Source organism: Arvicola amphibius, chromosome 4 (genome assembly GCF_903992535.2).
Source record: "Arvicola amphibius chromosome 4, mArvAmp1.2, whole genome shotgun sequence".
Taxonomy (NCBI): domain Eukaryota; kingdom Metazoa; phylum Chordata; class Mammalia; order Rodentia; family Cricetidae; genus Arvicola; species Arvicola amphibius.
This window is the reverse complement of record NC_052050.1, coordinates 138608117-138626068: the sequence shown is the minus strand read 5'-3', so window position 1 is coordinate 138626068 and position 17952 is coordinate 138608117. Positions and strand designations below refer to the sequence as shown.

General features: G+C 47.7%; 1 protein-coding gene across 3 annotated transcripts in view; it reads right to left on the bottom strand.

Moving 5' to 3' along the window:
* Positions 1-17365, bottom strand: part of Rbpms (RNA binding protein, mRNA processing factor) — a 149343-nt gene extending 131978 nt beyond the window's left edge. Inside the window, exon 1 of one of the 3 annotated variants that reach the window (XR_005284925.2) lies at positions 17043-17362. Coding sequence is in view for 2 of the 3 variants with exons in the window: in XM_038324578.1 (XP_038180506.1) it covers positions 17043-17108 (66 nt within the window). In the remaining variant the exon portion in view is untranslated. Of the gene's footprint in view, positions 1-17042 lie in introns of all 3 variants that reach the window. The other 2 variants (XM_038324578.1, XM_038324579.2) reach the window with 2 other exon arrangements.
* Between the last annotated feature and the right edge of the window lie 587 nt (positions 17366-17952).

The following is a 17952-nucleotide window of genomic DNA, read 5'->3' as shown; positions in this document are numbered from 1 at the left end:
AAATCAGGTGCCATGTTGTTTATGAAGCCTCTAGAATACCCAAGAAGCAGGCCAAGGGGATGGATGAGGAAAGATCTTCCACATAGAAAGAAGAGCTGAAGAAAGTTGACAAGCTAAAATCCAGACATGGGGAAGGACCTCTGGCCAGAGGTGAATTAAGAAATTTGGCAAAAGCTGGGAGTGGTGGCCCATGCCTTTAATCCCAGGAATCTGACGGCAAGGGAGATGGATCTCCGAGTTTGAGGCTGCTAAGTTTCAACCCTGGGACAAACAACCTGGGACAAACAACTAGAGTACGTGTAACCTAAGGCAGAGGGAGGACCCGGCTGCTAGGTTCTCCCGGCATCTCTCTGTTCCTGTTACAGATATGGATCACAACACACCCTGCCCTCTACCCTGAACTCTCCAGTCCAGGGGGCTGGGCTACCCTTCCCCCAGAGGCTCTTCCCTTATATAATCCAGACATCCCGGTTACCCTGCCCCTCTTGTACCTTTGGCCTCCTGGCTGCTGCACCTGGTTCCCTTTCTCTCTTCCCCTCCCCCTCTCCCCACATGGCCCAGCTCAACCTGGTCATGCCCACTCTGGACTCTCCCAGATGTCCCCGCCTCTGGCTATGCTCCCCAACCCATCTATAACAAATTTTCTCCTCCACCACACCTAGGGGCACTTGTGTCTTTTCCTTCTCATTCAGAGGCCAGCCTGGTCTACCAGAGCAAGTTCCAGGACAGCCAGGACTAATAAAGAAATCGGGGGGGGGGGGGGGGGGGGGCGCAGGATCTGAAAAAAAGCAACCAGTTCCTTGTGCCTGAGATGACAGCAGCCTGTCTTCCATTCCTCTGAATATCTAGATTCCCTGCTGTGACATTGTTCCCCTACAGCTAGAATGAAGTGTTATTACAGCCTATTGGACACTGTAATAAACACACCACCTCTACGTTAAGTGAAAAGCAATCCAAACACTCAGATTTCATTTGTTAAAAATGTACATTTGAGCTGGGTAGTAGTGACGCACACTTTAACCCCAGCACTGGGGAGGCAGGACAGGAGGATCTCTGTGAATTTGAGGCCATCCTGGTCTACAAAGACTAGCCAGAGCTGTTACACAGGGAAACCCTGTCTCAAAAAACAAAAAACAAACAAAAAGATGTGTGTGTAGACAAACCTTAAGTGGTGTTCTGTCTAAGGCAGTGTTCTGTCTTTCCTCTTCTCCTCAGACAGGGTCTCAAGTAAATAGACCAGGCTGGCCTCAAATTCCCAGTCTGCCTGTCTCAATTCCCAGAGGGCTGGGATTATAGGTGTAAGCCACGAGGCCCACTCATAATTTTCTTCTCTTTTTCCCTTCCTCCTACGTTTTCATATGGGGTTGGAGAATGCAGAAGACTGTATCTGTCAATAAGAGAAAAATGTTTCCTAATGAAATCAAAGTCCCATTACATGAGTGGCTTTTGGGTCTTGACAATGTCAATTCTGAGTTATCAGATAAATTATACAGCAAAAATAACCACAGAAGCTGGGCAGTGGCGTCGCACGCCTTTAATCCCAGAACTTGGGAAGCAGAGGCAGGAGGATCTCTTTCAGTTCAAGGCCAGCCTGGTTTATAGACCCAGTTCTGGGACAGCTGGGGCTGTTAAACAGAGAAACCCTGTCCCAAAAAAAAAAAAAAAAAATATCCACAGAATGTTGCTTCATAGTGGCTCACGTGTGGAAGTAATTCCTACAAATTCTTATTATACAAAGATGAAAAGGGGGCACTTGGAGTGCTTCCTAAGGGTTTAGGAAGAGACACTACTACCTCAGGGCTTTCTCTTTATCCCAGTGCAAGAGAAATTCTCTACATTGTAGGGCAGAAATTGACTCAGTGGTATGGAGGTGCAGAGGGCATTTACAGCAGGCTCTTCAGGGAATAGAATGTAATTTCAATTTGGCAAGTGCAATGAATGCTTGTGAAGTTTGTAGAGACTCCCAGCCAGCACTAGACTGAATAGAGAGGGAGAGGCTGGGTCAAGCTGCACCTCTGTCTACTTTTCCCTGTACCCGGGAAGAGCCTGCATTTATTTCTAGCAAGGTCACACCACAGGATGACTCACCCACGTCCAACATTGACCCACGGTATTACAAAAGTCAGGAGCAACCTTTGTCTTGCCTCGGTTCCCACTGCTGCAGCTGGGAGGAAGAGACTAGGGCACAGCTGTAGACAAAGGAAGCCAGGCTGCAACTGAGGTAGAATCCTGGAGGAATTCTGCTGACTGTGATTTACCCTTACACCACCCAGAACCACCTGATCAGGGGAGGCACTGCCCCAGTGGTCCAGGCCCTCTCACCTCAACCATTACTAAAGAAAATGACGCACAGGCCAATCTGATAGAGGAACACGGGTTCCTCTTCCCAGATAATCTAGCTGGTGACAGGTGGGCTGAAACCAACCAGGGACAGCGCCACGAGGTTTTCGGGAACAAACAGGTGTGGCATTTAACATTTTGGATGGGGCTTCAGGTGTAGATCAGTAGTCAAGCAAACAAGAACAAATCTTTGTCAAAATTGAAGGCTCACAGCATATCCCAAAGCCCTATGCACTTCAACTCTTCTTCCCTTTTTTCGAGACAGGGTTTCTCTGTAGCTTTGGAGCCTGTCCTGGAACTAGCTCTTGTAGACCAGGCTGGCCTCGAACTCACAGAGATCCGCCTGCCTCTGCCTCCCGAGTGCTGGGATTAAAGGCGTGCGCCACCGGCAGCTCGGCTCTTCTTCCCTTTTAAGGCAGTCTCTGTCTCCATCTCTCCCTCTCTCCTTCCCCAGAGTCAGCAGGCAGAGCACACTATGACCAAATGGACACTGGCCCCACAGTGGGCAAGACACTTGCTTACCTTAGATTAGCTAAAAACATGGAAAGGACAATCATCCCTGCTGGAGGGCTTTTCATTTTGACTCTGGGTTTACCAATAGTGCCACGGATGTGCAGAGCTGCACACTGCAGCACCGACAGAACCAAATGCTACATGCGATGTGTACACCTACAAAGGACTCCATGTGATTCATGCTGCTTGTGACTGTTCTATTCCATCCTGCAAGGCCAATGAGCCATGTTCAACGCACAGAATTACCGGCGGGTCGGTTCACTGTTCTGCTCTGGATTTTGCACAGGGCAATGGAGCTTGGAGAGCAGGTCCCACCTCCCCCTGCTACTGTGACGCATCTTTTTTACAAGTTAAAGTCATGTTAATACTGCATTTAAAAATAAAACACAAGCAGCCAGGCGGTGGTCACACGTGCCTTTACTCCCAGCTCTTGGGAGGCAGAGAACTCTGAGTTCGAGGCCAGATGGCTCTAGAGAGGGAGTTCCAGGACAGCCAAGGCTACAGAGAAATCCTGTCTTGAAAAAACAAAAGCAACAAGAAAAAAAAAAGCATATACACCTAAGGTACATGGTGTACGGCCGCTTCCAAGTAGATCCAGGTCAAAATGCACCTCTGTTAGGTCCAAAGGGGCACCCCAAAAAGTAGAGCTGGTCTTGCTCTCATAAATGGGACTTTGACTCAGTAAACTGAAGGACTGTCATCAGGGAAACAAGCCTAATAAAGGTAGATTTCTGTTTACCAAAAGCTCCCCCGCTTCATCCAACCACGAAGGACAACCACCCTGGCGAGGGTATCTAGTTCCGGGTCAGTTGCAACTGTTCCTGAGCTCAGACTCATGTAAAATCTGCCTGCTTTCTCCACCCTTCTGCTCTTCCTCCTGCCCAGCTTGGTGTGTTTGATCCCCAATAAACCCTTCTGTCTCCCTATGGTGTGGTCAGGTTTGGCAGTTTTGCTGGGCCTTCGCTTACAGTTCACTTTTCTTAAATGTTTTTCAAATGTATAAAGGCCTGGGGTTACAGGTTGGTGGAAGAGACATCTGTGATTTCTGCTTTGGGCTCAATCCCTCACGTCCCCCTTTAGGACAGAGTTCAAGGCCGGCGTGATCTACAAAGCAAGTTCCAGGACCAGGACAACGGGGTAGTCACATAGAGTAACCCTGGGGTGGGTGGGTGGGGAGACGACAGGGCACACAGGACGGGACAAGGAACAAGAAAACTTGGGAAATGTTTCAATACTTCAGACACTTTATCAGTGAGAGAAACTATAGAGCTTCCCAGCACATTTAGCACACAAATAAAACCCAGTAGAACTGAGATCGGAATGGCAGCTTCTAGTGTTATCTCTGCCCTTAAAGTGCTGTGTTAACTGTTAGCTGCTCGGGAATAAATACTCCGCCCACACTAAACATTATCAGTTGGCCTTCTGTACGTAGCAACTGAAAAAAAAAAGTCTAAAAACATCCTCTACCAAGATGCTTGTTCTCTTGTGCCGAAAACTAAGGAAAACACAAGCCCACTTTCAGCAAAATGTGTGTTTCTACTTACTAGTGGGATGGGTTCTCCTTTAAAAAAAATGTTCTGGGAAAGTTCACTGCTGCAAGTCAGCAAGAATTTGTAACGGCTAAACAAACAAATAAGTAAATCCTGACGTGGCACAACTACTTAGCTAGTACCCTAAATCCAGGACCCCACTGGATGGACTCTGACCGACTAGTCACTTTCAAGTAGAGGGGGGTCCAGGGTCTGAAACCCACTGATTACAAATTGTTTCGTTGTTAAAGACTGTTTAGTACAGATGCCACTGTGGGACAGTCTCTTCAGATTAAGAAAAGGGTCCAGCTTTATTTATTTTATACAGGGACAGGGTTGCACAGTCATGGCCAACCTCCTGCCTCAGCCTCCTCACTGCCGGGAGGATGTCTTTACCAACACACCTGACAGAGCCCTTTTGTCTGCCTTTCCCACTGTGATTACATCTCGGCATTCTGATGGCCATGGGTTTTTAGGCAAAAGCCAGACGCCAGAGTAAACAACTGGCATGTCACACTGGGTATGTATGCCTCTGGTCAATGGGCAACCCATGCCTTTTTTCCCTCCTTGGGGTAGGAAATCCTGCCTTCCTAAAGGGCTGCTAGGCCCTACTCTTTTCTTTCTTGGGCTCTCACAGCAGGTACTACCTGGTGTTCTGGCACTAGAGCAGTGGTTCCCAGGCACAACACCTTTGGGGGTTGCACATCGTTGGGGGTTGATATTTATATCACAACTCATCACAGCTGCAAAATTACACATATGAAGAACCAAGAAAATAACTGTATGGTTGGGGGGGCACCACAACACGAGGAACTGTATTTAATGGTGGTGGTATTAGGAAGGCTGAGAACTGGTGATCTAGATAGAGCCAGCTCACCAGGCAGATACTCCCCTCACTGCCCTCTCCAGGAGAAGAGCTAAAGCCGGGATTCCAAGTTCTGGTTTTCCGCACAACCCTCTCAAAGCACAAAGACTCAGGATGGGCCTTAAATAATCCTTTTGTTTACAGAGGGTCATTTCCTGCAGTCGGCTCACACCCACAGAGTCACGCCCAATTCCCCAGGAGATCTCAGCACCGGTTTGCTTACAAAAAACAAAAATGAAACCACTGCAGGTAGGCAATCCAGGTGTAAGAAACTTCCCTTAAACAAAAAAGAAATTCCCAAGTCTGGGGCGCTCTGGTTTTTCCTCGCTGTATTAAAATAATTTAACATATAAAACAAAATCTAAAGGGCTTGTATTGAAAAGGCTCCGTAACAGTCTCTGCAACTAGCACGCCAGGGCCTTTTCCTGCATCCGGTGTCGCCGCTGAGAAACAGAAAGTGAAAAGATGGGACTCATGACACACAGCAGGCAACATCTGTGTGTACCAGCACTCCCTTTTAGTTACGGGAAGGGAGGCCTGCTTCCCTAAACGGCTTAAGTGACTTGTCCTCTCTGTCCCCCCAGGCAACACCAAAAATGAGATACTAAAACTGAAGGGTAGTGACAGGCTGGCCAAGCGCTGACTTCTAAGAACAAATAACTTTGGTTGTGGGATTATCAGACAATAGATGACGAGGGCAGAACAAATCCCCGATCCAGGTCAGATTGGGACTTGGTGTGCTGTGCAAATGAGGCCAACCCGAAGGCCGGCGTTTTCTGCTCAATTAACAGCTGGTTTCCATCTCATGATAAGTCAATGACAAGGCACATTTTCTTTAGGCCTGAGATATTATCTGTTCTGCTTTACAATGAGAAGCAAAAATCAAACGGAGGAATAGACAAGTTTATAAAGACACGTGGATGCGGCCTGGGGTAGCTCCCTACGGATTCCTTCACATTGGAACCCAGGTGCTAAAAGTCTGTTCCAGCCACCCAAAGCCAGAATGACCCTGAACTTGTATCTTGGAAGCTAAAACAGCTTGAAGATAGACTTAGCCAAAGGCTCAGAATCAACTCCAGGTGGTTACAACCCTCTCAAGGCCAAAGTCACACCTGGCAAAATTTACCTGACTCTCTTTCCCTCTCCAGCTATGGCAGTTCTTTCATTCCAGCCACGCCGGCATTCCTATTTAAATACAGTTGTTTTTAACTGGACGTAAGGGAAGAATTTCTTTATGTGTGCAAAAAGACTGTCTGCCCCACCTCCCACAAGGGATCAGTCATATACCACCCGAGCAAAATCTCTGACTCGAAAGGTTGTGAAATGATAACTCTGGTTTCTGATGCAATCAAGTGGGGGACTGGGAATCAGAAATATCCACCTGGAAGACAGAAAAAACTTAAATCTCAGCCAGGCGTGGTTGCTCAGGCCTTGATTCCCGGCACTCGGGAGACAGAGATAAGGGGATCTCTTGAGTTCCCAGACAGCCAGGATTCCATAATAGAGAGACCATGCCTTGGGGGGGTGGGGGGAGGCAAGAAAGAAATAAGGGGGTAAAAAAGCAATCTGGAAACTGCTGAGAGGCTCTATGACAATGTGGCGTGTCACACAGATGTCTGCCTCTGAAAGGCAGGTTTGTGAACATTTCACTAACAAACGCAAGGCATTGGTCTAAGCTCTGGCTTTTGTTTTGAAGACATTAAATAAGACGAAAAGTTTCTTCTGCCAGAGGCCTATCAGAGGTACAAGGTAAGCAAGTCCAATAGCACACAGAAAATGTCAAGAGATGCCATCTGGAAAAATGGTAGAAACGTGGGCTACTTTAAACTTGTCGGTCACAGGTCTCTAGGATAAAGACTAGGATAAAGGTCAGGACTAACCTGTAGGCACGCAGACTGGCTGGCACCAAGCAGGAAGGAGTCTGGCAAATGGGCATATCTAATGAGGATCCCAGGTACTAAAGCTTTATGAGATGAGACTGGGATTCCCAGGAGATGGGGCCAGAGGTCCAGAAAGAGCCAGTCACATGAAGCTTGTGTGACACGGGAAATTTTTTTTAATTATTTATTTTTATTTTCTGTGCACAGATGTTTTGCCTGCATGTGTATCTGTGTGAAAGCATCTGAGCTCCTGGGCTTAAATTGCAGGCAGTGGTGAGCGACCATGGGGTGCTGGGAATTGAACCCAGGTCCTCCAGAAGAGCAGCTGGGGCTCTTAAGCGCTGAGTCATCTCTCCAGACCCCAGTCACGGAACATTTTTAAGCTCCTACCCACCAGCTGTAAAACCTCAGACAGATTAACTTAGCGTCTCAGGGTGCCTGTTTTCCTATCCCCGAACATGGCATGACAGCATTTCCTCTGTTAAAAGGCAGGGCATTTGCACCACACACTTTCACAGACCCCTCCCCCCAAAAAAAGCTGTAATCTCAGCACGTGGAGAAAGGGTCCATTGGTAAGGGCAGACTTACCTATTAAATTTAGGCTATTAGGAGCGCCAGCATCTTAAATGAGGGGGTGGGGTGCAGGGGACTAGTGTCCACTTTGGACTAGCTATATGAATGCTCAATCACTTAGCATGAACTATCATAAATAACCCACCCCCCCCCCGCCCCAGACAGGGTTTCTCTGGGTAACCCTGGCTGTCCTGGAACTCACTCTGCAGACCAGACTGGCTTCAAACTCAGAGATCCACCTCCCTCTGCCCCCAGCTTCTAGGATTAAGGGTGTGCGCCCCCACACTTGACCACCTAAGGTTGAAAAGGAAATTCCAACCACTGTGAGCACGACTCACTCTAGCAATTCTGCTGCTCATTGCTGGAAAAGTACTCAATCATCCTGAGTAAAGCAGAAATTCAACTCAAGAGAACAGAGAGGAGCAAGCTAAGTGGGAACCATAGGTTACCCTGACAACCAAGGCTAGCCCCTAATCACCCAACATCAAGGGCCTGGAAGGGAGGACCTTGTCTTGCCCTCCCCCATCACATGATGCAGACTGGAGGAACACTATAATCAATACAGAAGCCTCTGGAATGGGGCTGAAGAGATGGCTCAGTGGTTAAGAGCACTGACTGCTCTTCCAGAGGACCCAGGTTCAATTCCCAGCACCCACATGGCAACTCACAACTGTTTGAAGATCCAGTTGCAGGGGATCTGACACCTTCACACCAATGCACATAAAATAAAGTTAAATAAAGCATAAAAATATTTTTTTTAAAAAAAAAAGCCTCTGGAAGCTCACACATCTTCAGTCTTGTAACTCCCATCTGGGTTAGACAATGACACCTCCACAGCACCCCTCCCCAGCACAAAGGAAATTCTGCTACTTCAGTAATAAGATCGCAGTTTGCACTTGTCCCCAGCGGCCTCAAGTATGCCAGCCTTGAGGTGGAAAAGAGGAGTTTGCACAAAATGAAATCCTGCGGAGTCAAAGAGAAAATCGTCTGTAGGATTTCTCTTGGGAGCGCACTGGCCACCGGCCAGCATCATCTACCAGATGACATAAAGGAATTTGGGGTATCAGAGGACCCTCATCAGTAACATTCATTCACTCCTGAAAAGTAAGGACGAATTGAAGGTGGGAGTTTCAGCCTTGAAGAGACAGACCTCTATCCTGAGACGCTCAGATTTCTCACACCTTTGCAAAATCCCAGATGCCGACAGGATTAAAGCAGGCTGCCTAAGCATTTCTACTGCCTTTGAAATTGGTGCAACAATACTGCATTACAAACTGAAATCCCGGCCTCCTTTCCTGGTGTGAGCTGCATTTCTTCCTCCTCTTTGCTATTCATTAATATGCATCATAATGGCTGCGGTGGGGTGAGACCGTGCTAGAAATGCAACCACGTGTTGTTGATAGTTTTCTTTAAGATCCTTTCCAGGACTGCTTTCCAGTGGACACTTAGCAGAGTACCAAACAACACCTGCAGGCAAGTACAGTAAAGGAAAACACGATCCGTAGAACACATGACCTTGGGCGGCCAAAGCTGGACTCAAGCCTCTCTAGATATTATGATAGCCTGGTCTTCAAGGAAAGAAAACTGCAAGTCTGGGTACTGACGGCAAATATAGGGAAAAAAATCAAACTCCTCGGACTTTGATGAAAGCAAAAAAGCATGAGAAATACCATACAGACCTAGATATTTCTGACTCCTTCCCCTCCCCCCAGCTGATAGAGATAGCAAATACTATTATAATCAGGCAGTTTCTAAGTAATGCATGCTCATGTATTAAAATTAGTTCTTTCCCCCTGAGAACTTCCAATTCTCCCTCTTCCCCCAGAAGCCTTTTCTCTTTCCTTGCTTTTCATCACAAGGTTTCCCAGGGATTGGAATTCCATTTTCTAGACAACTCATACACATGACGCGCATTTTCAATTACCAAGCTATCTGTGAACTCTTCTGAAAAATCCCATTTATACACATGGCTTATCCTGTGCACCCCAGACTCAGCATCATCACTTCGAGCTGCCCTATACCCAATTTGTACTTCCACAAACCAACCATCCAATGGAGAACCCAAAGAGGTGTTGAGGTCAACCCTTAATCTCCTCTCCAGCCCACTTCAGATGGATTCAGGGGCCTCGTGGATACTTCCAACGCTGGCTGTACGTCCTGAAATACTGAACAAGAAGGTGCTGTGTGCTGCACGTCCACCCCTTGCCCTCGAGTAGAGGACAGAGGCCCCTCTCCTAGTCAGAAAGCAACGGCTCCCATCAGCCGTTCCTCCCCAAAAGGAGTCTTGAATGTTCACACCGCATGGACTCCTTGCCTGTCATCTTTTCTCCCATGATCCTCCTCATAGGTCAAAGTCTTTGGATTCTGCTGAATACCAGCCCTCTTCACCACCCTCTCAGGGGCAAGCTTATTTCCAGTTCAAACCACCTCAACCTTGCTGTCACGCTTTAGTAGACTTGTTAATTTGTGCCCGGCCACCCCTCCATTAAACACCCGGAGAGGAAGAAGTGTCTCCCCCAGCTCCTAGCACCTCTAAATCTACACCTGATGGCCCTGGCCAATCAGGCCACACTGCACACAGCCTCAGTTGCCTGTCCATCAAAGGGACACGCAAACACCTGCACCAGCTGTCGGTAGCGGGAAGGACCTGTAATCCCAGCACTCAAGAGGCTGACACAGGAGAGGATGCGGTGTGCTGGGTCAGCCTGGTCTACACAGAAAGTCTCACACACACACACACACACACACACACACACACACACCTGGTCTACACAGCAAGACTGTCTCTCTCTCTCACACACACAACACACACACACACACCTGGTCTACACAGCTCTCTCTCTCTCTCTCTCTCTCACACACACACACACACACACAGAAAAACAAAAACCCTACATTAGTTTGTAAGAATAAAAATGGTTGCAGGTGGTCCAGTGCCTAACCTGTAACACAGCACAGAAGAAAAAACAAGCAGGAGTCAGTGATTGGCCAGGCAGAGTGGCTTATGCTTTAATCTCAGCACTTGGGAGGCAGAGGCAGGAGGATCTCTGTGAGTTCAAGGCCAACCTGATCTACACATGAGACCCAGTTCTTCTACATAAATACTAGTGACGACTATTTCTTTAGTAAGTGTATAAAAATATTCCTGAAATTCTCATAGGGGAAATGATTCTGGTAGTTCACTCTGTTCCACAAACTGGGCAATTTTATTCTTAGAAATAAATACCCCTCCCTCAGTCAGCTTCAAGTTCCAGGTCACATCAAGCATCCCTCACCTCCGACCACACACACACACACACACACACGACATTAAAGATGTTTACAATATTCTCCTGGTGCATATTAAAAATGGAGATGTGGGTTCATAAAGTCATGCCCATTATCCTCCTAGAAGCCCAGCGCCATCAGGGTCCAGCAAGGATAGGATCTTACCAACATGGCATCACTCTGAAGACTCGGTTCACCAAGTTTCCAGTCCGCTGGACTATGCCATCCACTTGTGCTCTAGCTGTTAAGGTTCATTCTTCTCATTCTTTCCTTTTTTCTTTGACCCAAGCAAGTACTGTTCAAGAGGGACCTTTGCATTCCCGTCCCCCGCCCCCAGGCAGACACTAAGGTGCCAAATGAAACTGAACACAAACATTCCAAAGTGGCTGTCACACAGAGCAGACTGTTTGGGAACAGAGGGAGCTCCCTGCTCTGCCACCTAGCAAAGACCATGACCAGGTCAAAAAGGAGTTCCACAGGAGAACCCAGGCTCTAATGGTGAGAACCCAGTAGATCCACGGGATGAGCAAGCGCATCTATCTGATGAACTCACCTGTGCCATTGATGCTACAGGTGAGAAAGATCATTTCCCAACAGGTGGGGTCACGACCTTTTGAAATCTCTAGTAGGACTCTCAATATTAAAAGCAGGTAGCCGCTGTGTATATTCCAAATTCTAAACTTATAAGAGAGTGTGTGCGTGGCCGTGGGCCTGGCATGGGGAAGTCGGACCACTGGGAATCCCATTAGACAGCATACACATCTTTGCAAGGTGGTCCAGAAGCTAAGCGGAGATAACAAAGAACTTCCTGGGAAAACAAGGCCTCTGTGGATGGGGGGGCGGGAGGCACAAAAACAGAGGCTACAACCTGAATCCTGCTCAGCTTGGGCCAGAACAGAGGAAGGAACGGGCAGAAGGGTTCTCAGAGGCATATTAGAACAACCCTGAGTGTCAAGTGTGGACTTTTCTGCGGCGGTCAGAGCTGGGCAGACAGATCTGGGGTGTCATGAGACCCAGCTGCACGGCATCATGCTGGCTTGAGAGAGGGTATCAGAGCATGGGGTGGGGGGGGGGGGACACAGCTGAAGATCACTAACAGGAGACAGGAGAAACGAAAATGGAGACGAAGGACATGAAGAGGACCCTGAGGAGCAAGTCAGGCTCCAGAGCCAATCTAAACTCGAACCTGGTGGTTCGCTACACCTACATGAATCACAAAAGACTTTTAACAAAATATTCAAAGCCAGAAGGCTCACATAACCATTTTGGAAATGCCAAAAAAAAAAAAAAAAAAAAAAAAAAAAAAAAAAAAAAAAAAAAAAAAAAAAAAAAGCAATGCACAATGATCTGTATGTAAATCCATCAATTAACATTCATTGTAGTTGTATTTAGTTTTACAAACACCGTTTTCAAAGAACTTGAGAAGCAAGGTGGAAGAGTTACTCGGGAGAGTTCGGAGGGAGGAAAGGGAGAAAGGAAGTGAGATAATTATAATCTCAAAATTTAAAGACAGTATTAAAACTTGAAAACTCCTGTTTGCTCAACAAAAACATAGTCCTCAGGATGTCTGGAGCCCGGCTCTTCCCTAGGATTTTCCAGGAAGCAGTGGCATGCGAGGACCCTGCCTTCAGACTTTTAGTTTCCAGACCCACCTACTGTTATATATATATTACATACACAAAAATAATCTGCAATAAAAATATACATTTCAAAAAACGTATCCTCTAAAGGCTACGGAACAAATTCCTACGGAATTCTAATGATTTGCTTAGCAAATTCCTGATCGTTGAACAGTTTGAGAATTTTCGCCAGCATAACTCCTAGAAAGAAATCTTTATTACCCCCCAATTTCTTTAGCGTAAACTCTTAACAATACAGGTACTCTAAATCAAAGGAAGAGAACATGTTTTGATGGCCCCTGCCAAAACTCCGTAGAACCACAGCCCTTAATTTCATTACTGATGCCATGTTCCTAGTTAATAGCTCTAACACTAAATCTGGCAGAAACAGTAAAAGACACCTCAACCAAAGCATCAAGGCAGAGAAACTGGAAAACCACTTTTGGCAGAGTAGCCTAAAATCACGCCACATTGGTGGCTCTCTCCGGACATCTCTCTACCATGAGGTCACATCTCCATCCAAACCACTGCTACTTACGCCTGCTCCACCACTGAAACAAGTTCACTGTATGAGATTTGGTTTGCAACACAGAAGCGTGCAAAACTGTGCCCACTGAAGCTTCTAGAAGCCGTGTCCTGAGATCTTGATATACCATGAGAACCAGAGGTTAGCCCACACCACTGGCATTCCCTTTCTTCCATGCCAACTGTTAAAAAAAAAAACCCAACAACTTACAACCCCAATGCTTTGGCAAAATACTAAGAGCTCTAGATCTGAAGTTAAAATGGCATGATCCTCTCAGGATCTGACTCGATGGGATTTCTCCAAACATCTCTGCATAATCCTCTCAGGATCTGACTTGATGGGATTTCTCCAAACATCTTCATCAATGGTGCAACACAGCCAACTCTTGCCTCTCTGATTTAATTACTGCTTTCCCAGAACCGAGATGAATTTTAAACTGCTTCAACATAAGGAGATCCACCTAAAAAGTGCCCGAAGGCATGAATGAAACTAAAAATACAACCAAATGACACATTTATCTCATTTCCAAAAAGGAAGTTACTCGCTGATAAAAGTTCTGTAGGACAGGGTCCCAGTATGTCTGAACACAAACTTACTAGTGACAGTTAATTATGAGACAAATTATGAGTTTATCATTCACATACGTATTAACTTTTAATAAAACCTGATCATACAATTGGAGACACATTCTAAGAACTTTTTTTTTAACTTTTGTTTAGAGAAAGTGCCTCACTTGGCTGGGCTAGAACTTGCTACGTAGACCAGGCTTGGCCTCAGACTGGTCTCAGAGACTTACAAAACGAAGGAATCATCACCACACCCAACTAAGAACTTTTGTTTCAAAGTAGAGCCTTGCTGTGGAGGAAGGCTGGGTTCTGAACGGGTCAACCCTCCTGCCAGCATGACTTCCTTAATTGAAAAGTGATGTAAGAAATAGCCCAACACTCTGCACAGACACACAAAATCCTTGCCACTCTCAGGTCCCAGGAAGAATGACAACCGGCTGTCCTCTTATACAGACTGCAAAAATCTTAAAATTCCTTTTCTCAGTTGTATGTGCTATATTATACAAAGCTGCAGATTCTCAAAAAAAAAATCTTTTCAACCACAGAAAACATGTACAACCTTTTTTCCCCAAATCCTGAACTTTTCAGTCTACACAACTGTATCCATGTGAGCCTATTAGTCTCTAATAATATAAAGACTCAGGGTTAAAACATACTGGATGATAGGAGGACCTGCTTTCAAACGTAGAAAGGAAAAAGAAAGCCTTGAATTAACTCTCCAATGTAGGAGGAGAAAGTTTACACCTCACGGTGAGCTATGAGAAACTGTTTTCTCTCACTGCCGGGTGGACTCACTCACTTGCCCAGTTCGGTTCAGCAGCCACAGGAAATTACAGCAAGCACATTTTTCTTCTCTTGTCTTCATGTATGTATACAAGATTTGTGTGTGCGTTCTGTTTCCTAGAGGCTCCTCAATGCATCTGAGCAGTGCAGATCCCCTGGATGGGCAGGGAATGGTCCAGTGTTGTGGTTTTGTATAATGACAAGCACATTAGCAGTACTCACCAAAATACTGTACTTGTTTTACTTGTGGCTTTCAGGGTTATTTAAAAAAAAAAAAAAAAAAAAAAAAAAAAAAACCTAGAGCTTTTTAAAAACCAAACATACACGAGGAACAGAGAATTATGATAAAATCACCTGGATCACTCACGATTTTCTTTCCCTGCATGCCTGTTATGCTAGCCAGGTGTGAAGGCAAATGCCTTTAGTCCCAGGACTCTTAGGCAGGGATTTAAGCTCAAAGCCTGACTGTGGGACTTGGGAAGCCCTATTTCTAAACATAAACGTATAAAGTGGCTGCCTGGCACCTCTGTGGTCCTGGGTTCATTTCCTAGTACTGAAAGAAAAAAAAAAAGCAAAACACTAGAGCTCATGGTGTCTGTGTTTTACACACTCCCAAGCTCATGGTGTGTGTTGTTTTACACACTCCCAAGCTCATGGTGTCTGTGTTTTACACACTCCCAAGCTCATGGTGTGTGTTGTTTTACACACTCCCAAGCTCATGGTGTCTGTGTTTTACACACTCCCACTAGTGAACAACCTGAGCTCTGCAATCTTTCTAACTCCACCTGTTTCCTAAATAACAAATATTTCGCTAAAGTAAGATAAACACCTCCCAGAATCCCACGCCATTCCTACCTGACAAAGAACACTCTCAGTGCAACAGGGTCAATAAGGCAGCTGATTGCTCCAACATCGTCCATTACTAGACATGATCACCCAGAAAGGGGACCTTAGTACTGGAAACGTTTGCAGCTAAGATGGATCAAGAGAAAAATCTTGCCATCATTTTTAGGTGAGTGGGTATGGGATTTGGAGACAAGCCTATTGTTATCTATCAAAACCTTAAAAACAAAACAACAAAACAAAAACTCTGGGGTTTTGTTGTGTTCCAAAATCATTTTAAAAGGACCAAACTTTGGTGTTTTTATTGTTGTTATGAGTTTTTTCCCAGTTGCAATTTTTCTGAACCAGATGAAGGAAGAAAGATGGTTTCATAGGATTCATCTTTTTAGCAGGGATAAAGGTAGGGCCGATCTGAAGAGTTACCTTGTTGTGTCCACTAAAGCATGCTCGAAACCCAGCAATTTCTCAAAAGGCAAGCAGGCATCACTTTCTTATGTTTAACTTGTCGCAGCTGGCTCCCCAGCGCTGCTGTCATAAAACGGCATAAACAGAACTCCCAAAAGCAATACTTGCTTATAAAAGAGGCAATTTCTTCCGGTGGGGAGGCAATTGTCAGCTTTCTTCAGTTCCCTTAGGTGCACCACCCTCCAACTATGGTAAAATCAAACTCTGCATTGTTTTGCATAAACTTAGGTCTCTTCTGTCTTCCCCATTTTACCAGAGGGATAGTTCACATAGGTCAGAGAGATGGGCGGATGGATGGAACCCTTATGTTTGGTTTCAGTCTCGGTATCTTAGTTTGCACCCGGTGTCTCCAACAGCCTCACCATCCTAACCGCTTTAGAGTCAGTTTGAGTTGCGTTCACCCTCCTTATTAGGATGTGCTTTACCTGTAAGAACACTTTCTACGTTATAGTGGGTTGGGCAGTTTCTGCTTCTGCTCACTTAATTCTAGGAGACCTTAAAAAAGATTAATAGTTTCTTGGGACCTCCAAATAAACCCACCTGCAGGAGTGAAGTCAGGACGGACGCCACAAAAGCGACCATACTCATTAGTTCCATGCACACCCCATCCACACATATTACTCGAGTGTTTTCAGTAAGAAACGCACCACAGGCGCAAACTGTTTTTCATCATCACTCCGAGTGTGCCACATAAAGTTGTGATTTCCCTGTGAAAACCCTCCGTGCGCCTTCGCTTTGGGGAATCCAAAGCTTTTAGCCCTTGTTATTCTACCCCACACCACCCCCAATCCACTTCGCCCAGGTTCGGCGGGGGTCTTCGACTCATCGGCGAAGAATGCGGCTAATGAGTTATCTATTAATCCAAAATGTCTCAGCTAGGAAGATATTTCACCCAGCACTTTTAACACCGAAAGGGAGGGTGGGGAGTTGGGGTCGGAAGTAGCTTTTAACGAGAACTTTCCCAGAGTTTTTTCCCTTCGACCATGCCTCCCTCAGATTTCCAGCAGCAGACGCAGAACCCAAATCTTGACCCTTCCCGATCCCAATCATCCGAGGTCACCCGGGAGGCAGCTCTCGATTCCGCTTTCAACAACCCGGGTAGACAAAGCTGAGCATTCTACTTACAAAAGTACTCGGGAAAGTCCTCAAAAAGTTATGCAATAGAAGGCACGCAGACGCGCGTGGACACAGCCCCGCGCCCGCGGGACGCCGCGTCCCTTGGCGCACCCCCACCCCGTGCGCCCCGAGACTCCCAGCAGGCCCCCCTCCGTACCTCCTCCTCCTGAAGGTTGGCCTCGCTCGGGGTGTTCTCCTTCTCGGCTTTGCCTCCGCCGTTCATCTTCCCGGTCCTTCGTCGCCGCGCGGGGCTGGGGCGCGGGGCTGGGGCGAGGGCGCGCTCGCCCGCTTGCTACCTTCCCCCGGGCGGTCGAGCGAGCGAGCTGCGGGGCTGGAGCCGGGCGGCGCAGTGGGGAGCCGGGGCGGGTGGGGACCTCCGAGAGGCCGGGCGAGCCCCGGAGTCGGGACCGGGCCGAGGCGGAGGAAGCGAGGCGGCGGGCGCGGTTGGGACCGGAGCCGCCGAGGGCGCGCTGCTGGCAGGCTCTGGGCAGCGGGGCCGCACGCAGCGCTCTTTCTCTCGCCTTCCACCCTCCTCCCCTTCCCCTCCCTCCCCTCCCCCCTCCCTCCGCCCTCCCTGGACGTGCGCGGCCGGCAGCAGCCCAGAGGGACGCTGTTCGGGACCGCGAAGCCCCCCGCGGGAGGAGGGGCGCGGGGCGGAGCAGTCGACCCCAGGGCCCGGCTCGGCTGGAGTGGGGGGGGGGGAATGTCACCGGGGTCACGAGGCCGCGGGGTCGGCGGGGGGAAGGTCGGGTCCGCCCTCTCTCCCAGCCCCCGGGGCCTCGGCGTCCGTGCAGGAGGTGCGCGTGGGCTTGGAGAGGGGGCTCGTGGCGGGGAACCGAGCCTGCTGGGGGGCCGGAGGTGGGGGGGACGGAGACTGGGGCATGCAACTTTTGTTTGCTTGCTTTCCACGACGGGTGTGCACCTCAACCCACCAACGAGACTCGGTTCTTCCTGCGCCGAAAGGTGACAGGCACGGAGGGCAGCCCACCACCAAGCCCCGCTTTTGCAGGACACGGCTGGCAAGCCCACCGCCGGTGCTCGAGTCCGGCTAGCCTTCCCCAGCCTTT